Source organism: Schistocerca cancellata, chromosome 9 (genome assembly GCF_023864275.1).
Source record: "Schistocerca cancellata isolate TAMUIC-IGC-003103 chromosome 9, iqSchCanc2.1, whole genome shotgun sequence".
NCBI classification, from domain to species: domain Eukaryota; kingdom Metazoa; phylum Arthropoda; class Insecta; order Orthoptera; family Acrididae; genus Schistocerca; species Schistocerca cancellata.
In genome coordinates, this window is record NC_064634.1 from 363376603 (window position 1) to 363400774 (window position 24172).

General features: G+C 41.0%; 1 protein-coding gene and 2 non-coding genes across 3 annotated transcripts in view; 2 read left to right on the forward strand and 1 right to left on the reverse strand.

Moving 5' to 3' along the window:
• Window positions 1-24172, reverse strand: part of LOC126101418 (chondroadherin-like protein) — a gene marked incomplete at its 3' end in the record, with an annotated part of 212176 nt that overhangs the window by 89246 nt on the left and 98758 nt on the right. The window contains exon 3 of the mRNA XM_049912079.1: window positions 805-943. Within this exon, the coding sequence (XP_049768036.1) occupies window positions 805-943 (139 nt within the window). The remainder of the gene's footprint in view (window positions 1-804; window positions 944-24172) is intronic.
• Window positions 5445-5516, forward strand: Trnah-gug (transfer RNA histidin (anticodon GUG)). The gene has a single exon. It is a non-coding gene; the product is annotated as a tRNA-His (tRNA).
• Window positions 12279-12350, forward strand: Trnah-gug (transfer RNA histidin (anticodon GUG)). The gene has a single exon. It is a non-coding gene; the product is annotated as a tRNA-His (tRNA).

Sequence of the window (24172 nt, forward strand, 5' to 3'; positions counted from 1 at the left end):
GCGGTTCCATACAGAAGCGCCTAGAACCGCACGGCCACACCGGCCGGCGTCGATCTAATATGGCCCTCTAAAGTTGTCATGCCATAGGCAGCATTCGGATGGCTATGATTATAATCTTCAGAGAGTTGCGTTTCCTTAAGTAGTTTCCATGTTAAAAATACTTTCCAGTGTCTGTCCTCACCCTTCATGAACCTTTGACGATAAGCTAGTACACATGAAATGTCTTCATTGAACGTTCGGCTCCCGTGAACCAAATTTTATTCCCTTATCTTGACTGGAGAAGTTAAAAGTTAGGTCACCGCCACTCCAATTGTTTTTAACAAACTAGCCAGATATAAACTGAGAGGTCGTCTTAACGTCGATTCCTTATACTGATCAAATATTATTAAATATTAGAATATGTCACTTTCAAGGAAATGCCTATTCGTAGTGTTCCATGCAATTTGAGGTACTTTTTTAGAGTAGCCTATATTCGTGTCATAGTAGAGTACACTTTGAATTTAGCTACCTTGAGAAGATAGCAATGTGAGATTTTCACTATGTCCTCAACGCTCAGAATATTAGAATGACTCTTGAATCTTGCCACAGGATTTATAGCCTACTCACTACATGACCTCCTATTTCGAGGCGAAGAAGTTAATAGGGCATTTTTCCGTAATGTTAACTGCGTCCACAGGCCCTGGCGACTCCGGGAATCGCACCCGGGTTCTCCTCATGGGGTTCGGCCGTGCTGGCCGCTCAACTAAGTAGGCGGACTTGTATTTATGTGTACAGATGAAACGAGAAACCATGCGAGTGCGGTACCTTGCAGCAGATTGTGGCTGAGGTCCAGTTCGACGAGTCCTGGCAGTTTGGCGAAGGCTCCGTCGTGTATGTCGGCCATACGGTTGTGACGCAGTGACAGACTGGAGACCCCTCTCTGCTCTGGAAGTGGGAACAGCACCTGCAGGAAAACCAGACCATGGTCCAATGTTCCGCATACGTAGGGGCCGTTGTAGGTTAGACACAAGCTCAGACTGGGAAAAGATGGAGAAGGAAAACGATCGTGACCTCTCCAACGAACTATCCCGGCATTTCCCGTGAACGATGGGAGAAAAAATGGTTCAAATGGCTCTGAGCACTATGGGACTTAACTTCTGAGATCATCAGTCCCCTAGAACTTAGAACTACTTAAACCTAACTAACCTAAGGACATCACGTACATCCATGCCCGAGGCAGGATTCGAACCTGCGATCGTAGCGGTCGCGCGGTTCCAGACGGAAGCGCCTAGAACCGCTCGCCCACAGCGGCCGGCCAGCGGAAGAAAACTAAGTACAACGTTAATCTGGATGGTCAGGTGGGGATTCGAAATACCTTCCCTCCAAATGCTAGTCGATTGCACTACCTCACACGGTGTGAGAAAGGAGAAACGATGACAGTAACAAAGACGGGAAGTCTACCGGAGGAGGAAACGGGAGACTGAGAAACTCTGGGTAAAGAGTCCATACCGTGTAAAAGGCAAGACGCAGCAAATGCATTGAATTGACCATTACATGCAATAGCTGACACAGTAACAGCATCTTTTGAAATTGTGAGGACAGTTCCTTAATACCACTTCGGTTCATTCACGTGTCAGCCGCAATCAAGTACACGGTCAAAAGTTTCTGCAAATTTGTATGTAACGCGGAACTGACGAGTAGATGTCACGAGAGGGGGATCCGCCATTATAGGAGGAGGAGGGAGGGTATTGTCTCGTCAGTAGCGCAATAGTAAGAGCAAAATGGATCAGCCAGGAGAGCTTAGTGACTTCTAACGTGGACTGGGCATTGGATGTCTCAGTAACAAATCCGTCAGGGACATTTCAGTCAATCTAAAGCTGCACAAGTCAAGTGTTGGTGACCTGACTGGCGTCGAAATGCGAAGGAACAACCACAGCTGCAGCAAGACCAGGTAGAGCTGATGTACTGGCGGACAGAAACCGCTGATTATTGCAGAGCGTGATTGTAAAAAATAGCATGAAATCAGCGGAAGGAAACACTCATGAGTTCCAAAGTGCTACCACCAATCCAGCTAGCACAGTGATTATGGTACAATTGTCGAGCAGCTCCTCATAAGTAACACATTTCTGTAGTCAGCACCCTTGGTAAAGAGAGACGCAACTGGAAACGAATAAATTGAAGTTACGAAGCACGCTGTACCCCTGGCAATCCGATTGAAGAATAAAGGTATGGCGAAGGCCTGTAGAACGTTACCTACCATCATGTGCAGTGCCGAAGGTGAAGTACATAGTGGTTCAGTTAAGGTACAGAGATATTTTCCTGGTCGTGGTGTGAACCCCTTCTTGTAAATAAGAAAACGCTGAATGTGGAGTGATACGAATAAATTTTACAGCATTGTGTGCTGGATACAGTAGAGGAACAGTTCGGAGATGATGACTTTGTATTAGCATCACATTTTACCTTGGCATAATGCAGCATTTGAGAAGATGGTACGTGAACGACATTACTGAAATGGACTGGTCTGCCTAGAGCCCCGACCTGAATCCATTGGAGGTCTTTGGGATGATTTAAAACGATGACGCTGCTCCAGACTCTAGCATCTGACGTCACCACCTTGGATTTCAACTCTTGAGGATGAATGGACTGTCATTTAGGCACGTCATTGAATGTGTCCCCAGCAGTGTTCAAGTTGTCATAAAGGAGAAGGTTGGATATACCCCATTCTAGTGTCCACTAACAGGTGTCCGTATAAATTTGATGAGATCGTGTTATGTGGTTCAGTGAGTCCATCCGAGCACTTTAATTCGTGCGTATGGCACTTCAGGCAACTTTGCAGCGTTTATATAGTGTTTGGGCAGCACATCTCACAGGGGCCCCCCACTTAGTGTATGGAACGCATCAAAACACACTGAGTCTTATCTCAAAGAATTAGCACGGATTCGGGAGAAACCATCATGTGGAACACTGCGTGCATCATTCATACACGATATCTTGCAAACAGTAGAGGCGGGTGAACAGGTACATTCCGTCTTCGTAGTTACCACAAGGCGATTGGCATTGTACCACATCCTCTACTATAGTCAGATCCACGAACGATTGAGGTTCGCGCAGGTCGAGACAAGGACGGGGATTGCATTGTTGCCAGTTGCAAGCGACAGTTGCTGTAGCAGAGTGCGCGTGCTTTGCACTTCATGGAAGCGTGGGTCCTACAAATTATGTCTCTCGCTTGCTTGTGTAGAATTTGTCATTCGCCACCAACATCAGTCATGACAACTCACAACAAATGGAATAAAAATTCACTAAATAACTCGCTACACTCACGTTTCATACTCGAACTGCGTAGAACATTCACAGCCGAGCGCTCATAACATTACTGAACGCTCATTGGCTGTCGAGGAAAGCGTGACGTAGGTGCGCAGAATATGCCTAAACGCGACCGCCATCGTTCGTGATTTTAACTGTAGCTAGTAATCAAAGTTACGAACATGCGTAGTTTTTTCGTAAATATGTGATACGCAAGAGGCTAAAATGGCTCTGAGCACTATGGGGCATAACTTCTGAGGTCATTAGTCCCCTAGAACTTACAACTACTTAAATCTAACCATGCCCGAGGCAGGATTCGAACCTGCGAACGTAGCGGTCGCGCGGTTCCAGACTGTAGCGCCTAGAACCGCTCGGCCACCCCGGCCGGCATACGCAAGAAGAATACTTAACTAATACAGCACATTATTTTTTACTGGAAGGTGGATTTTCTACGGGAACGAAAGCAAGCGTGCTGGATCTCTAATGTTGTCAACATCAACAAACAATTTGTTAGACATTGTGTTCTAGTAATTTTGCAATAATGTAAAATTTCTTGTTGGTGAGAAATTCGGAAGCTAATTACACACGACGTTTCTGGAAGTTTTTTAATTTTAGAGAAAATTTTTACTTTCTTCCTGTGTGCTAAAATACTTTCGCGTTGAATACTAGGTAGTCGTGTTTCAGATGCTTTAGATTACTAAGTAAAGGTGAATCGTATAGCACCAAACGAACATTCTGAACTGGTAAACCTTGTATGAGCTTTAAAACTGTTCGCTGACTGGTTTAAGCTGTGCTTCTTTGGACGGCAGGTCGCGAGTAAGCTTGCACTGGCTGCTAGTGAGAGAACGTTTGAGTGAATAGAATAGCAAATGTAAACAGTAAATATGAAGAGAGTAAAGAACTTCATTATAATTTAACTTTTAGGAAAGATTTAATAAATTAATTTTCTTGTAGTACGCGAACGAGAACGATATTTATCCGCCCTTCGAACTGTTTCTCGTTTGGCTAGTTTCAAATACTAGGTGACGTGGTAGCCCATACCATCTTCCCCTGGTGCCTGTTAAATCCAGAAGAGTAAGCGGAAAGCAGCGTCGATATGCGGCAAAGTTAACACAGGCCAATTCAAAATGAATATGACGATGACAAACGGCTATAAATATTTAATGCGTAGCAATACACTAATGAGAATGCAAAAGGAAGTTCAAACTCTCGATTGTTGCGCAAGCGTAGTGAACCGGAAACAGGCGCATGCGCGGTGATGCTAAAGTGGAAAGTTCCAGGTCGTGCTCCAAAATGGCGGTTCCTGTACAGAAGACATTCTGCGTGTGTCTAACAATTGTCGCCACACCGCAGAGGAGACTTCAGCAAGATGGAGCACGCTCACATTGGGGTATGGAGGTTCGCATATGTTTAAATAGCATCAAGCAAACCTTTGGATGGACATGATGATGCGGCGTTTTGCTGATGGCCACCTAGATCCGCGGACCTGACAGCTACGGATTTCATTTTATGAGATCTTATAAAAGACCCTGTAGTTTCCTGTCTCTGGAGCCCTCGTTGTGTTGTGATGATAGGAGGGTTCGCATGTGCGGCATTGAGATCTGCAGTGACTTTTGCGGCTGTCGTCCTCTTATTTTTCGTCACAGTCCTCTTCAGTGACAGTCTGTCACACGCTTTCGTCCACGTTGTGACTTAGCGGATGGCGTTTTTCCTCTTTCTCTTTATGCAGTATAAATCTTCAAAACGGTGCTCTTGAAAACACCTCGGCGATCTTGGTTAGGGAAGCACCCACTATAGGAGCACCAACAAGCGTGCAGTTTTCCCCGTGTTTACATATTTTTGTCCAACGACATGTTGAGGAAATCTGGCGGCGCTTTGTGGGTCGAATTACAGACTGGCACGTCACGTGAAAACTGTAATCTAGTCGGTGGTTTTCTCCTGAACTGGGGTTTCAGAAAACAGTATCCCTCATTCAGGAGCGGCGTTACCGCCAAGCGTGACAGCGCCGCCTTCTGTTTGATGACGTAGCGGCAGCGTCGCTCCCCCGTTTCTCCCCCGTGCCTCGCGCGCCACCTCGCTGTGAATCGAACCATTGTGTTACGCGGAGCGGAAAGGCGACCTGTTTCTTCTGTGTAAGAGCACACGCTCACAGGGAGCTCGTAGCCGTGATCGTCTAGTGGTTAGGACATTGCGTTGTGGCCGCAATAACCCAGGTTCGAATCCTGGTCACGGCAAACCGAAGTGCTCTCATTTTTACTGCATCCTCGTGGTATGATTTTTAAAGACTTTCAACAATGTTGAGTGGAATACTGTGTTTTATATTCTGAAGATAGTGGGTCTAAAATACAAGGAACAAAATGTCATCTAAACTTGTGGAAACAGTAAACTGCAGATCGAAGAGCATGAAAGGCAACCAAGAATAAATTTGGAAAGGGAATCAGAGTTCAGAGAGAAAAATAAAATCTAAGAGGTTTGCTGATGACACTGTAATTCTATAAGACGACGAAAGACGTAGGAGAGCATTTCAACAGATTGTATAACGTCTCCAAAAGAGGCTGTTACATGAACATCAACAAAAGTAAAACAATGGAAATGGAATGTAGTCCAGTGAATTCACGGTGTATTCATGGTGGAAAAGTTTCCAAAAATTAATTTCCACCCTCCAAAGCAATAATATTCCTACACCTATCGGCACATCAAGTAGCAAATTTATATGTTAACGATTTTCATGATGGTACATGTAAATAAGTAATGTACTGTCATATCCATACATATTTAAAAAATCTTTGACGTGGAATATCTTTATAATGTAACAGTTTTGTCTCTAAAATTCACAAAATCAATGTCTCTCTGTACTAGTGTAAAATGTGTTTCAGTTGCATAAGTGAATATATGATTCTTTTCCAGGCGTGGGACATCTTCATAATGTTACGATATATCATAGCATCTTTCGACACTCATGTACTTGTAAACAGTTTGTATCTACCAAAACATGTAATGCATCGTAGAAATGTATTCTGTGACAAATCTAAAGTGCTCATTGATACAAATTTATGTGTACAACGATAAGAATGTGGTGAAAACTACGAACATCATTTCTTGAACGAAAACTATGAAAGCAAATACCACAGGCCGACATTTCACGTAAGTCACATTCCAGTGCAAATCTGTGCCATATGTGTGGCGTGCTTATAATTACGTATTATTTATATTTTGCGACCGGCCGCGATGGCCGAGCGGTTCTAGGCGCTTCTGTCCGGAACCGCGCGACAGTTAGGTTTGAGTAGTTCTAGGGGACTGATGACCTCCCATAGTGCTCAGATCCATTTGAACAATTTTTATATTTTAGGACAACTAATCAGCAAAAAAAAAAAAAAAAACGCACCACATGTTCTAATGAAAGCAGTCTGACGAGGAATTGTATGATTCGAAACCGGTAAGGGTACCTTTTGAATAAAGGAACTTAAAAATAGATTTATGGCTGGTTGCCGTCTCAACACGATCAACACTGGTTTTCAGATAACAGCCACGGTCTTCAACCATGTCATCAAATGACAAAAATGCATGGCAAATAATTGCCAGTAAATGTATAAGAAAGAGATATGTCTTAATTTCTTCCGACCCTAAAAAAGAACAATATACTCCTATAACACTAACCCAAAGCCTTAAGTGGAACACAGTAAGGCGAAGTATCGAAATATGTAACCTGCTTTAGATTTAGCATTAAGATGCAAAAGACTGATACATGAAAAATTATTTAGAACCGGTATGATGGACACACTACTTGTCGGCAGTGTATCTATCCATAGATGTACCTGTGGAAGTGTTAGTCTCACAACTGACATGCTCTGGCAATGCTTGGTAATGATACATCGTGGGACGCGATAAACAACACTGAACTGATAACGCCAAAGTAATTAAGATTCTTAGGAGAAAATAACACAGAAGCAATTCTGATATTAGTGCAAACAGCAACTTTTCTAATACAATTCAGTCACTAATTTTAGAACTGCAGAATAAAATTCGCGCGAGCTAGACACATTTACAGTTACGTAAACTTCCTATAATGATGTTCCAGCAGCAAAGGATAAAAGGAAAAAAACGTTGCAAGCAATGAAAAAACCGTTGAAGTGGACTCAGTTTCGCGCTCAATGTATCGTAATTGCTAATGTAAAGCAGTCGTTTCCAATCGCAAAAGTAAATGATTGAGCAGTTCAGAAAAGGTCTAGTTTTATCAGTAATAGATGTTTTAAGCGACTTCCCTACTGTAGAAATATAATGGTTGAGTAAGAACAGCAATTTACCCAGCGAAACCGTTCTTAACGTTTAATGCAGCTCTTGAACCGTGAATTGTGCGAAAACACAATTTTCTTGCGACTTCTTACAAAATGTAAATTTAATATATATTGTATATATGTACATTGTAAATACATATTCATTTTGCTTTTCCACTCGAAACGAAGTACCATAAGGAATTTTACTGAAGGTGATTGGTTACAGTTTTTACACATGCAAGTCAGTTTACTTGTTCTCAGTTAAAACATTTTCTTTCTTGAAACGTAACTTTGAGGAATGAAGGTGATATTGCATTTACTTACGGGAACTAACGAGGGAAGTATGTATAGTGTGGACGCGAACTGCGACGAACGTTCTCATGTTCATAGTCGAGACGTTTGCACACCTCGAGATCTTATGCTGGTTTGCAAAGCTTAAGAACGAAAGTAACTTTCCCGTGGTATGTATGTCATTGCCAAATAACATAGCTCAATGAAACGTGTACCATACATAGAAAGAAACACTAGTCTAGTAGAGAAGGTAACTGAAAGAAATGCACAGCGAGACGAACAGGAATGACATTTTTATTGAAAGACAATAATTGCACTGAAGTCGCCGCGATTTATGGTGGTCCCCTGGACGTTACACACGGCGATAAATTATTCTTAATAAGGCGTGTACTCACCACGGCGGACAGTGCATGCTTTGTAAGGTTGGCAAGGAGTTATTGCGGTAGGACATTAAATTCCTCCCCCAGGGCGGTTACCAAGTACTGAATTGTAGTTTCGTCCATGTGGACATCCTTGAGTACGACTTCCCAACGCGTGTCACACGTACTCGATGACACTTAAGCCGGGGGTACGGGCAGGCCAATCCATTCGCCAAATATCGTCTCGTTTCAGAGCTGCTCCGTCTGCTCTGTTCGATGCGGTCGCACATTATCACCCTTGAAAATGAAATCAGGGCCGAAAGCACCCCTGAAAAGACGCCCAAGTATAGTGTCACAATAACATTGACCTCTGAGTTTACCGCACTCAGCGGTTTCAAGGTCAGTACGTCCATGCAATGTTGTGGCTCCCCGCACCATAACACCTGCACCACCTAAACGACCATGTTCGACAATGTTCCTAGAATCGGCAAAACCTATTTGTTTGATCATTAACTATGTTGTTTGTTGTTGTAGTCTTCAGTCCTGAGACTGGTTTGATGCAGCTCTCCATGCTACCCTATCCTGTGCAAGCTTCTTCATCTCCCTGTACCTACTGCAACCTACATCCTTCTGAATCTGCTTAGTGTATTCATCTCTTGGTCTCCCTCTACGATTTTTACCCTCCACGCTGCCCTCCAATGCTAGATTTGTTATTCCTTGATGCCTCAGAATATGTCCTACCAACCGGTCCCTTCTTCTTGTCAAGTTGTGCCACAAACTCCTCTTTCCCCAATTCTATTGAGTACCTCCACATTACTTATGTGATCTACCCATCGAATCTTCAGCATTCTTCTGTAGCACCACATTTCGAAAGCTTCTGTTCTCTTCTTGTCCAAACTATTTATCGTCCATGTTTCACTTCCATACATGGCTACAGTCCATACAAATACTTTCAGAAACGACTTCCTGACACTTAAATCTATACTCGATGTTAACAAATTTCTCTTCTTCAGAAACCCTTTTCCTTGCCATTGCCAGTCTACATTTTATATCCTCTCTACTTCGACCATCATCAGTTATTTTGCTCCCCAAATAGCCAAACTTCTTTACTACTTTAACCCTTTGTTTCCTGACATAAGAAAAAATTTACTTTTTAACATTTTCTTTGCAGAATTTATGCTATTGTGGCCTCAAATGACGGCAGGATTTTTTGTAAAATTTTATTTTATTTTTCACAACTTTTTTCTCTCCTGGTACTCAGAAGTACCGTCAGACTCCATGGACAGAATCACAACATGCGCAGAAAAATGCTCCAATTTTTATAAGTTGTACTTTATTCCACATAAATATTAAATATTTTTACATTAGAAAATTAATTAACAGAAATATGATATTTCTGAATTTTTTTAAAATTTCACGTAGATTTATTCTAGAGCAACTTCACAATACATAGTAACTTAGCTATACATTTTTGACAGTATATACATATCACATATTTAGTGTGATACCTCATGAAATTGTAGGAAAAAGTTCTTTTTCTCATTGCAGCACAAATACACTTTACATGTACTACACTGTGAATGTGTTCTCGGCTGAATTTTATTTTTCGCACACATTTCGCATCGTCCTCTTTTACAACTGAACACTACAAAATGGTTTCCTCTGTTGCCAAGACGTACATCCTTCGGAATAGAAAAGTTATCCTTCCTTCTATTTGGGAGAGTTATTTCATCTTTACCAGAGTTTCTCTTTTTGAGATTTGGCACTTGCTGTTCATTCATTAGCCCTAGTGCCACAGCACGCCTGAATTCCAGCAGTGGCAGTGCCCCATGTAGATCACTGAAAATGACGTAAGCATCGACAAAAGCAATTTCTATTGCTCCCCAGAAGAGACGGTGCCACCATTTCTTTGATCGCTTGTCAAGACCATAAGTTGAACGTAATCTGTCTGCATGATCCACACCACCCATGTTTTTATTGTAATCACATACAATAAATGGACATGGTATAGTCATACTAGTTCCATCTTTCTGTTTTCTTGTCACTACGCTCTGTTCAGTGCCATGGAAGTTTGACGCAAAATACACTACATTATTTTCCTTCCATTGAAATACTGTTAGGTCTAAAGATGACTCTCTGTGATTTGATTTAGACATTTTTCTTTAGGTAAATTGCCTGGCAAACCTTTCCTGTTTGTTCTAATTGCTCCACAGGGAAATGTATTTACCGATTTCTATGTGAGAAAAAGTGGACAGAACAACTAGTGAGAGGTAACGCATTGTTGCTACAAAAAGTGTTCACACAACCTGACGGTACTAATAAGTCCGCCTTATATTTTCCACTTTATCTCATTCACATGTAACGTAATGCTTCAAACTATTATAAAAAACAAAGAAGATAAGTACGTGCAATGGGAAACTCAACGGAAGTTTCAATAAATAAATTGCGCGCAAATTCAGGCAACACCATGGAAACAAGCACATACAATCTTCTGTTTTCACAGCAGCGCGCGAAAAACAATTTCATGCTCTGACCACCAGAGAGGTCTATGTATTGCACAGTAACATCTATGAAACAGTAGAGCAGAGTTACTGTTACGTACCGACAGGCTCTCAGATCACGAAACTGCGCCACGAGAAAATAATGAGAGTCAAAACTTACTGGTACTTTTAAGTACCGTCAGGCAACAAAGGGTTAAGTGTCTCATTTCCTAATCTAATTTCCTCAGCATCACCCGTCTTAATTCGACTACATTCCATAATCCTAGTTTTGCTTTTGTTGATGTTCATCTTATACCTTCCTTTCAAGACACTGTCCATTCCATTCAACTGCTCTTCCAAGTCCTTTGCTGTCTCTGACAGGATTACAATGTCATCGGCGAACCTCAAAGTTTTTATTTCTTCTCCATGGATTTTAATACCTACTCCGAATTTTTATTTTGTTTCCTTTACTGCTTGCTCAATACACAGATTGAATAACATCGGGGAGAGGCTACAACCCTGTCTCACTCCCTTCCCAACCACTGCTTCCCTTTCATGTCCCTCGACTCTTATAATTGCCATCTGATTTCTGTACAAATTGTAAATAGCCTTTCGCTCCCTGTATTTTACCCCTGCCACTTTTAGAATTTGAAAGAGAGTATTCCAGTCAACATTGTCAAAGGCTTTCTCTAAGTCTACAAGTGCTAGAAACGTAGGTTTGCCTTTCCTTAATCTTTCTTCTAAGATAAGTCGTAATGTGAGTATTGCTTCACGTGTTCCAACATTTCTACGGAATCCAAACTGATCTTCCCTGAGGTTGGCTTCTACCAGTTTTTCCATTCGTCTGTAAAGAATTAACTATACTGCTGGCTAATTTCATTCTTTCTTTTAGTGGTTGGATTCTCACACGCAATCGGTGGCTAGCGACAGAACTATCGAAAATCGCTATATAGGAATAGGAATGCGCCTTTAATTATTCGTAAATTTTCTAGCCATTGAGAATCTTTCAAATGTTGGTATACAATAATTTTCCATCAGTTATACTTCGAACTACTGACAATCAAGATGTTCTAGACAGGTGTAATAAAACTGTCTCATAAGCATAAACTGGCGCAGATAACATTTTTAAACATATCTTCTTCAACAATCTCCTCCTTCTGTATCCTTCGACATGTGTACGGAAATCGAAAGCTGTCTTTGAGTTATTACGACGAAGATACCGCTGATCACACTGATGAGTCGAAAAGTTATCCATATATACAGTTAATTGAAACGATTATCAAAATCTATTCGCGTAAAGATGACAGCGAAAATCTGTTTGGAACTTCGTTTTCTGCAAGCTGCATCGCATATGTATGTGGCGCTACAGTGACAACGAGAAGTACGGGAGCAGCAGTTGGATGACAGGATCTAGATGTAGTTGTGGAGTCATATAGTGGTTGCGGCGGTGCGCTTCTTCCCGCAGTAGCTCTGCGAATTGACCCACTGCGTCGATGTGTTAAGGGGAGCGCAGCGGGCGATTTTTTGCCCCTTCCTGTTGGGTACGCTTGGAGACCAGAAGATGAGGGGAGTGTCGAGGAGGAGCAGCAGCAGCCGTGATCGTCTAGTGGTTAGGACATTGCGTTGTGGCCGCAATAACCCAGGTTCGAATCCTGGTCACGGCAAAACTAGCGCTCTCATTTTTATCGCATATCTATGCAAGTGCTTTTGATGACAACAGATTTCTATAATTAAAACTAACATGACTGGCCGGTGTGATAGTTTACTGACATGATAATGGTAGAAAGACTCCCAGTTATCTAAATAAACTGTCACTTTGCAAGTGTATGAGCATATAAATTAGTCTGTCAAAACATTACAGCAGCACAAAAGCAAACAGAAATTCTCAATGAATCACAAGGAAGAGCTCAAAATTTCATTTGGGGAAAAAATACATGTTGGGCAACAACCTGGCACCCAAAATTTTAAAACTTACGTAAGGGATAATCGAGAGATTTTATCAGTTCATATATTTAGACGAAACAGTTCACGAATATTTGCTGGAAAAGATTAATTAGGAGATTCGTTGATTCGTCAGTAAATGGAAACCTATTTCAGATTAAGAAAAAATAGATACAACAATAAAATGCATCTGAAAACACGAACTGAGACACTACAACACAGTTATCAATGCTGTGTGGTTTTATGGGGCTTAAGATTCTACATTTAGAGAGAGAGAGAGAGAGAGAGAGAGAGAGAGAGAGAGAACGAGCGACAATGAAAAAATCGGAAAGCGAAATGCTTCCTCCCCTTCCCTTCCCCTCCCCTCCCCTCCCCGCCCCTCCCATCCAGTGCAGCACTTGCACGCTACGTCCTCATTACTTGCTGGATGAATTCCAATCTCTGTCTTCTCATGCATATATAGCCTTTCCTCTCCGATTTTGCAGAGAACCCCCTTACTCTTTATCACTCCACCTGATTTTAAACATTCTTCTGTAGCACCATAACTGCTTTGATTCTCTTCTGTTACGATTTTCCCCACTGTCCATGATTCCCATGATTCACTACCATACAACGCTGTGCTCCAAGCATATATTCTGAGAATTTTTTCCTCAACTTAAGGCCTACTTTTCATGCTAGTAGACTAATCTTGGCCAGGAAAGCTTTCTTGGTCGTCCTTGCCTCGTCCGTCGTTGGCTATTTTACTTCCAAGGCAACAGAATTCCTTATCTTTTTCTTCTTCGTGACCACCAATTTTGGTGTTTTCAATTCTGCTGCTTCTCACCGCTCTTGTCTTTCTCCGGTTTACATCCAATCTATATTCTGCACTCATTAGGCAGTTCATTCCCTCCAACAGATCTTGCAATTTTTCTTCACCTTCGCTAAGACTAGCTATATCGTCAGCGAATCTTGTCATTGATATCCTTTCACTCTGAATTTTAATCCCACTCTTTAACCTCGCTTTTTATTTCCGTCATTGGCGCTTTGGTGTATAGACTGAATAATAAAGACAAAATACTGCATCCGTTTTCAATCCGAGAACTTCGCTCATGATCTTCCAATCTAATTGTTCCCTCTTGGTTCATGTACATATTGTACATCACCGTCTTCCTTTGAAGAAAAAAAACCATGTTTCACAAAGCGCCAAGCATCCAGCATACGTTAGTCTATCGATTACTCATATGATTTTGAAACGCATCCCTGTCGGTTTTTGAACATTTTCGAACACATTCTAAGTTGATTTCTGAATGAATCGTGAGTTTATTTGTGAATGCGTGCATAGTGTACATGATGTCTCTGTCAGGGGAATCCTCGTCGCATGGAGAAACAAACTTTCCTACAGACAAAAGGGGCTCTACGAACTGAGCGGAGTAAGGCCGAACGGATGAATGCCAACCGCTCTCTGATTGTATGGTTGATTGGGTTAGAGAAAGATGAGCGTTGTTATAATTACTAGCGAAATCCATAAATTCAGACTACTGGAGTGGAAATAAACGAATAACAGGTAAGAAAGATTACGTGTTAAAATGGCTCTGAGCACTATGGGACTTAACATCTGAGGTCATCAAGTCCCCTATATCTTAGAACTACTCAAACCTAACCTACCTTAGAACATCACACACACCCCTGCCCGAGACAAGATTCGAACCTGCGAGAGCTTCTGTTAAGTTTGGAAGGTAGGAGACGAGGTACTGGCAGAAGTAAGGCTGTGAGGACGGGGCGTGAGTCGTGCTTGGATAGCTCAGTTGGTAGAGCACTTGCCCGCAAACGGCAAAGGTCCCGCGTTCGAGTCACGGTCCGGCACACAGTTTTAATGTGCCAGGAAATTTTATATCAGCGCACACTCCGCTGCAGAGTGAAAATCTCATTCTGGAAAGTAGCAAGCTGTTAGCTGATAGGGAATAAAGAGTGCAAATTTTCTGAAGATTTCTTTTAGGGACAGGATGTCAATCCGGCCTACTGTAAGCATGAGAGGCACCACAGGACGTTTTAATTTCCACTGTCCTGTATATAGTTTGATGGTATCCATTACAAAATATACACATTTCAATTCCACACAGCGAAATATAGTGACGTGCGATAGGAGAATGCTGTGTGAAGAGGTGTGGCACTGCACTTTGGCACACTTACGACCAAATAACATGTCTTTATATTTCCTCGAACACACATGTTTTATGCATTGGACGCTTCAGAAAGATTTGCGCTACAAAATGAATATATTTCTGAAAATTCGATTTTTTCTAATTTTTCACGTTCTATCTCAAACGCTCGGGGGAGTGGCGGGGTATTGCCCCGGTTCGGAAATATCATAGATCCGGGGCTGATGCGCAGGGCAGTCTGAGTTATAGTGGGGAAGTAGGTAGTCTCCACGTGACGCGTGTTTACATTTAGTTATTTTGCTGTTTCCTCTTCTTTTACTGCTCTCACGTCAAATGAAAACAAAACAGATTTCTGTGGCCGGGGGCTTTCAAGTCAATTAAAATACATTCACATAATTACGGAAGGCTAAAATGTGTTGTTAGTTGCAGATTTTATTTTATTTCCACCTTTCTGACAGTCAAACATTAATTGCCTTGCAGAACAATGAAGAAGAAAAGGTTCAAATGGCTCTAAGAACTATAGGACTTAACATCTGAGGTCATCAGTCCTCTAGACTTAGAACTACTTAAACCTAACTAACCTAAGGACATCACACACATTCATGCCCGAGGCAGGATTCGAACCTGCGACCGTAGCAGCAGCGCGGTTCCGAACTGAAGCGCCTAGAACCGCTCGGTTACACGACCGGCAACAATGAAGATATTTTTGTCGGTTTGCTAAAGAAATTTTCTTTTATTAATCTTTTCCGCTGATGCAGACAGTATATTTGAAACAAAGTGTTTAATTCCACACACTGTTCGCTGCATTTTCAAGTGCACGTTTTCAACTTTTAGCACGTATGGTATTATGCCATAATAAAGAACCATACATGAGATAACGTAGTACTGGTACTCCAAGAAAATTTACATCCAGAAAACATTGAAAAGCTTAACATGAGGTCGTGGCCTACTTCATTGGGAATCTGGACATACGAATATGCACTTTAAATGTACAAATTTTAGTATGGGACACGAAATTCCGATGCTCTTGGAGTATCCTCTGATGTCTTGTTTCTTTTATGACATAATGTAAGATCTTTGAATGTTTTACACTTACGAACATACGGGCTCCCTACGTCATGGTAGCTACGCAAGCGCGGTGACGCCTGTCATCTGGCGCTCTCTGGCAACTGCAGAAACGAACCTATTTCTAACAGGTCGCGGAAAATATTCCGAATGGAGGTTTGAAAAGCTTTGCTATCAGAGTAAATTTCCTTTTACGCAAGATGAACTATGTGCGAAAATGTACAATGAATTTCTTAAATCACAGAGCGTTTGACTCTCATTTAAAATTCAACTCTTTGATGACGAGCCGTTATATGAATTTCGAGCCCAGAAGATCAGACATTTATGTCGTTATTAAAAATTTTACTGGCACATTTGTGTGATACATCTTACATTGTAACACGCGCATAAAAGACCAACATTATATGTGAAAGCTTAGCTTCTCTTGCAACGTATTAATCTTATAGACGAATGTTATATTCCAAGCTTCGCTTTTCGTGTAGCAACACTATGTATATTAATTTAAACCATTCGCTTTTTCTGTGTTAGCGCTTCTTAACCCTCTAACGGTAAGGTTTGGGTTGGATCCGACCCCAGCGAGTCTGTTTTGTTTATAACTCCCCACTCCCTTTTCTGAGAGCGCTGTGGTTCCAGCTGCCCAATCAGCCAGTCGTCCCGAGAACGCTGAGGAGGCCATGTCAGTGTCGAGTGACCTGCAGCTACCCTCTCTATCCGAAACCTACATTACCCGCGCTCGGGTTGGATCCGACCCCACCTTACTGTTTACGTCACACTTATTAGTTTCTTTTGTGGGGAGGATTCAACCTCATATTGATGTTTATATTACATCTAAGTTTTGTTTTCTCTTCTAGTATCTTACTAAAATGGCGCATCAACTCCTTAGAACTCCTGAGGATATATACAACGAGTTTCTCCGACAGGAGGCTGAGTCAGAGGGTGGCGACTATATCGATGCAGAAAACTGTTCAGAAACCGAGGATGATGTATTATCTAATACTGATGACGAGGATGATGTATTTCATTGTGTGGCAGGAGCAGTCGAGTTTGATAATTCTCACAAGGGAACCTTTCCATCGCACCCCCCTCAGATTTAGTTATAAGTTGGCACAGTGGATAGGCCTTGAAAAACTGAACACAGATCAATCGAGAAAAGAGGAAGAAGTTGTGTGGAAGTATGAAAAAAAATAAGCAAAATATACAAACTGAGTAGTCCATGCGCAGGATAGGGAACATCACGGATATTGTCAGCTGAGGAGCGCCGTGGTCCCGTGGTTAGCGTGAGCACCTCCGGAACGAGAGGTCCTTGGTTCAAGTCTACCCCCGAGTTAAAAGTTTAATTTTTTGTTTTCAGACAATTATCAAAGTTCAGGCACCCACACATAATCAACTTCGCTCTCCAAAATTCCAGGACATGTTCAGATTTGCTTGGACATATGCAGGATTGACGGTCTACACACGGAAAAATTTGAAAACGTTAAAAACATATGTTTTGACATAGCACAGGGAAAACTGTGAGACTGTGAAACTGTTGCATTCATTTGTTGCAGTTTATGTGACAAACTCTTATGCTTTCGTCACTTTTTTGGGAGTGATTATCACATCCATAAGAAAACCTAAATCGGACAAGGTAGAAGAATCTTTTTACCCATTCGCCAAGTGTACAAGTTAGGTGGGTCGACAACATATTCCTGTCATGTGAAGCACATGCCGTCACCAGTGTCGTATAGAATATATCAGACGTGTTTTCCTGTGGGGGAATCGGTTGACCTATGACCTTTCGATCAAATGTTTTCGGTTCCCATTGGAGAGGCACGTCCTTTCGTCTACTAATCGCACGGTTTTGCGGTGCGGTCGCAAAACACAGACACTAAACTTATTACAGTGAACAGAGACGTCAATGAACGAACGGACAGACCATAACTTTGCGAAAATAAAGACATTAAACTTTTCACTCGAGAGAAGACTTGAACCAAGGACCTTTCGATCCGCAGCTGCTCACGCTAATCACGGGACCACAGCACTCCTCAGCTCACATTATCCTTAATGTTGCCTATCTTGCACATGGACTACTAAGTTTGTATATTTTGCTTATTTTTTTCATAATTCCACACAACTTCTTCCTGTTTTCTCGATTGATCTGTGTTCAGTTTTTCAAGGCCTATCCACTGTGCCAACTTACAACTAAATCTGAGGGGAGTGCGATGGGGAGGTTCCCTTGTCAGTCAGATGTAGATGATGAGAGAAATTTTGAGCTAGGTAAAGACTTACGAGACGTTATGGACCAACAAACCCATCCATTCAAAATTTTCTAGGACATCAGCGTCAAATATTTTTACTCATCTCCCTGGCTCACGTGAGGAAGCAAGGGGGTCACTAGTGAATTGGTAATATTTTTATTATTTATAGATTCGAAAATTATAGAAAAAATTGTTTTGTATACAAATCTTGAAATCGAGAAATCTAGGCAAAAGTACAATACGGTCCAGTGGTTTCATTCACCAACAGAGCGTTGAAATAAAAGGGTTGATGGGCCTTTTCTTCATGAGTGGTGGCCTAAAAAATTCTATGCTCAGTGTAGATGAGATGTTCACAGCAACCTATGGAACTCCGGGCTTCCGTTGCACTATGTGCAAGAAAATGTTTGCATTTCTTCTAGAAAACCTCCGCTTCGATGATAAAGCCGCCAGAGAGGCAAGAAAAATCAACGACAAATTTGCGGCTTTCAGAGAAGTGTGGGACATGTTTGAATCTAACAGTGAAAAAAATTACAGTCCATCTGATTATGTCACAGTAGATGAGACTCTACTGACTTTTCGGGGCGCCTTTCCATTCAAAACGTATATCTCATCGAAACCCATTACAAATATGTCACTAAGGACATTCTGTTTTTTTGCATGGCATTCCATACACTGGCAAGGACAACAGAATAAAGAGGAGACCTGGAGATTTGCCTTTACCTGCCCAGTATGTTTTGCGCCTGACGAAATCTATCAGGGGTTCGAATAGAAACATTACAGCGGACAATTGGTTCTCCTCACTGGAGGTGACTGACGCCCTCCTACAGAAGAAACTCACACTTGTAGGTACATCGAGGAGGAACAAACCGCAAATACCACCACCAATGCTGCTTTCCGCTCCGGTAGGCTCTTCAACATTTATGCATCAGGACGGCAAAACTTTGGTGTCATTTACCCCAAAGTAAAATAAAAAAAGTTTTACTGCTTTCGTCTATGCACTTATCTGGAGAGATAAATGAAAAATCAAATAAGTCTGAAATTGTGGAGTTCTACAATCTGACTAAAGTAGGGGTCGATGTATTAGATATGCTTTGCCACAGAAGGACACAAAAAGAAAATCGAGAAGATGGTCCATGCGGGTACTTTTATGCTATTTTAGACATCGCTGCTATAAACAGTTTTATCATTTACAAAAGCAATAGCAAAATGGACAGTTTTTCAAATGACGCGAGAATATCATTTCTCAAAAATCTTGCGCTCTCTTTGACAAAACCTCTTATGGAAAAGAGGTTGAATAACACACATCTTCTGTCCGCAGCTCGTGGTCGTGCGGTAGCGTCTCGCTTCCCGCGCCCGGGTTCGATTCCCGGTGGGGTCAGGGATTTTCTCTGCCTCGTGATGACTGGGTGTTGTGTGATGTCCTTAGGTTACTTAGGTTTAAGTAGTTCTAAGTTCTAGGGGACTGATGACCATCGATGTTAAGTCCCATAGTGCTCAGAGCCATTTTTTGAACACACATCTTCCCTGTGAGCTCCGTTCGTCTATTGGAAAACTTTTAGAAAAAGAACCAATCGAATTAGACAAGCCTACCCAAGCACTGCCACTAAAGAAAAGATGTGATTTTTGTGACAGATCAAAAGATAGGTAGGGGAATGCTTTTTGTAGTAATTGTAATCGTTCTATATGTGGGGAGCATAAAGTTATTATATGCCCTGGCTGTAAAGAAACTGAGATGTGATAAATTGTGCCAAATATGTATTTTCAGGGGGGTATGTGATCGTTTCCAGGATAACATTATTCATTTATTATTTGTTCCTACTACATTATGTGTACAAAGACATTTATTATTGAGAACTTCATATTTCGAAACTGCTGACACTCTAATTATTTTCTGCAATTAGTAAGAGATGTTTCTCATTTAGGTCCTATGTTTAGAATTTCTAAAGTTTCTAGTTGATGACTGAATCTATTGATTTTTACTACGTTTTCAATAATTTTATAGAGAATTTCTATTAAGCTATTTTTTGTAATCAAGTTCCTATTTTTTTTCCAAAATACTTTATATTCTTACTTATTGACTATAAAAATAAAAAACTTGTTGTTATAACAAATATTATGTGTTTAATTGATAATAAAACTTTCTCCCATTATTCATTTTTTATTTTACCCCAAAAAATCTATATTTGGAGTGTGGGGTCTGATCCAACCCCACATTACCGTTTATGTCAGGAAACTTCACCTTACCGTTAGAGGGTTAACAGTAATGTTGCTATTAGCTGACTGCATCATGTGTCCTGAGCTCAGAATACCCGCTGTCATCGGCTGGCGAGATCACGTGACATGAGCTGTGCCTGGTTACAAAAGCGCATCGCAATCTTGATTTCAATACTTTGGAAAGTAACATGCAGTGTTTGGTGGAATTCGAATTTATACTTTCGTAATACAAAAATATGCAGCTTACCTGTTGCTGCTCATCAAAGATCTTTCCAAAACGTGTTTTTTTTCCCCTGTGTTTCGTCTTCTAAAGCGCCGGGAAATTCTACGCCCCTGTATAAAACCATAACCATTCAAAGGAGGACTGATAAGTTATACAGTTCAGAGAGAAAATATACTATCAGTTAATAGGGAAAAAGTATGTTGTCATCTGGGAGAAAGTGTGTTTTTAACTGGCAAATCCGGGAATTTTTTTTCCTTGTCCGCGTATACACCCTGCAGACAAAGGAAGCTTTGGTTAGATAATTGACGACTGGACAGTTTGCTAGACAAATAAACCCACAGTGAGCAGAGCAACAACCTGTTGTGGTGAGCAGAAAAGATCCCATTCTGAAATAATCAAGTTCATCTTGTCAGAAAGGGAAGCTGAAACAAAACCCAGAAAAGGCCTTCTGTTGTACATCATATGCTTCAGTGGTATCCAAACGTGGTAGTAATATTAGTAGTCTGCTTTTGCCCTTTTGGACAGATGACACGGAACCACTAATCCTGTAACACTTCCTTGATAAAGCCGATGTGGAGCAAAAAATAGCAGTAGGGAATGAGGAATTGTAAGAGGAGTGTATTTGAAGATTTGTAAGCCAAGGATGCTCACTGTCACCGAAGCTGTTCAACACATATGGATAGAAGACTCAAGAGGAAAAGCTAAAGGCTATAAAACACGCGCATTATCAAGCGGTGCTAGCGGAATCAGAAGAGAAACTACAGCAGATGTTAAAGAGTGTTCCAGTGAGGCGTGAGGAGTATGGGAAAGGCAAAAGTCATGAGAATAAGTAGGAAGGAAGCTTCAGTTAACATATTCTAGCATGGGGAAAAAGATAAAACAAGTGAAGTCCATTCTGTACTTGGGAAATTTAATGACATGGAACGGAAGCTTTACAGGAGGAGGAGAATATGTGTGGGAAGAAAAGCATTTGAAAAAGATGCAGTTATTAACATCTGGAAGAATTCCTACGGAGCTGAGGAAAATGTCTGCTAAATTTTAAGGCTGGAGTGTTCTGTTATACAGAAGTGAATCATAGGCAGTTACAATGAAAGAAGGAAGATATTAAGAAATATAGTTAAGGTGAAGTGGACTGCCAGACTTAAGAATGAAAGGGCAGTGAAGGAAATGGGGGAAGGAAGAGAAGTCTTTAAGTGCTCGGAAATATTAAAAAATCTTAGCTGGGCCGTATACTGTGTAGAAATGTTTCGAACCAAGAATTAGAGAAAAGTGGAAGGAATGAGCAGCGGAGGTTGGAAAAGAATTGCAATAATAGTCGATATCAGAAGAGGCCAAATAGGTGAAGGAAGTTGCTCAGAACAATACAATATATATATTTCGTTATTGTTCGCCTGAAGCTACTGTTAGTCCTAAGATTTCACTCCGTTAATACTCTCACTCTGTTTTCGATTTGAAAGGAACGCTCCAATTCAGTTACAGAGCTTGTCTCATATTCTGTTCGTGCTGAAACAGATCTGTTGGGAGTTTGTCATTTACATTTCTGGAATTTGTACGTACTTTGGATGTCTCAAACGCTAGGCGACAGTTTTGAATTACGAATTATTTGCGCGTAATCTTTGGTCAGAGTAGCTGTGTCACTGGAAGATACGCTTGTTTTGTCAACGCTGATTGGCAATGAGGAGCGAGGGATTTCTATTGTTACGGGAGTAATGAGACAGACGCCGACGAGGGCTCGTGGCAATGTTACGGGCATCTGTGTTCCAGTAAATGAGTTGTTTGAATGCTGGGAAACAGAGGAGAAAGATTCCATTAGTGATTTAGAATGAAGTGGTATGTAATGACACTAGAAAAGAATATGAAGAGGAGTTAAGGTAATATTTTTTATTTAGCTGCATTGAAGTAGCGCCTAGTTTGGAGTCATTGTTGAATGAAACATCCATATCAGGGAACTTCAGATTTTTCATTGAGGACTGAGTAATTTTCACTGTAAGGTACTTTTCGTGTTTATTAATTAATTATTTGTCCAACATTTGTGAGAGTAAGAGTCTGATATAAATGTTGCCCTGTATTAATGTTAATGAGCGTTGTAACATGATCTTCATGCAAGTAATAATAACTGATAATTTATAAACTGTCTGTTAAAGAAATATTTCGCCTAAGGGCGTTGTCCCCATCTTCGATCCAATCATTTTTGTTTAAAGGTGTCTCACTCCATGATGTGTGTAAAACAGTTTACTTGCTGTGGGGAGCATTGCACTAAGCTCTCAGCAACTGCAGTTAGAAATTTGCAGCTGCCCCACAGAGAACAGCAAAACACCGCGTTTCTAAGCAGTTCATCACGACGTAAGATACTTTGATTTCGAGATCAGTTCGCTACGAAAATTATCAATGCGCAGGGACCGTTTCATGAATAGCATTACTAGGCAGATCATTAACGCACAGGGACCACTTTTATTTAATTAGAGAGATTAATAGTAAAGTTCAGGATTTAATGAGTTTGCACATTTTTAGAAAGATTATAACACAGGGCTAAATTCATGTTGTATTCTTCCAAGCAGATATATTTGGAAATGCACAGTCACCCAATGCTAAACAACAGCAAAGTTACCATCAACCAACCAACCAAGCCAGCGAATTCAAAACAAATGAAAATAATTTTTAAAAGAAACTATCAGTCACTATATTTGCGACATTTCTTTCGGAAGACGAAAACCGAATTTCGGAAAGCGTTTCTCGCTGTCGCGTTTACATGTTAAGGACTGAAGCGAATTTGCCAGCCCAGCTAAATATGGCGCCTGGAAAACAGCTGTTCATTTTATGACTTAATCGGCACAAACGCCATTTCTCTACGGTTAGACAAGGTGTAAACAGTAAGTGTAATATTTATACATCATCATCATTAGTTTTCTGCTATATTATCAGGTCCTCTGCCTCTCCATTTTCTGCGATCCATAACTTCCTTCTTAAGGCTGCTGTATGTTGTGCCGTCCATCACATCATCCACTATCTGAAATCTCTTCCTTCCTCGCTTCCTTTTCCCTTCTACGTAAAAGATTCTAAAACTGTTTTATCAGTCCGTCACTCTCTCTTAATATATGCCCAATCCAATTTCCTTTTCTTCTTTTTATTACATCTAGTAACTGTCTTTTCTGTCCCACTCTTCTCAGTGCTTCTTCATTTTTTATTCTGTCCATCCAACTTATTCTTTCCATCCTCCGCCATGTCCACATCTCAAAAGCCTCCAGCCTTTCTCTGTCTTTTTTCCTCAAAGTTCATGTTTCAGCGCCTTACAAAAGAACACTCCATGCAAGACATTTTATGAGTCTCTTCCTGAGTTCTCTGTCCAGACCGCTGCAGAAAATTCTCCTTTTATTATAAAATGCCTCTTTTGCCATTGCTATCCTTGTTTTAATTTCTGTGGTGCACTTCCAGTTGGTGTCTATCATGCTTCCAAGATACGTAAAAATTTTGCATCTGTTCTAATATTTCTCCATTCAGCATAATTTTTATGTCTTTATTTCCTTCTATTTTTGTGATAATTTTCATTCCATAATTTTTACCCGTTAGCTTCAATGGTGTCCACCAAATCCTGTAATTCTTTTTCCCCTGTGGCTAGAAGGACCATGTCATCAGCAACCTACTTTTCTTCCTCCAGTTTCTACTCCTTT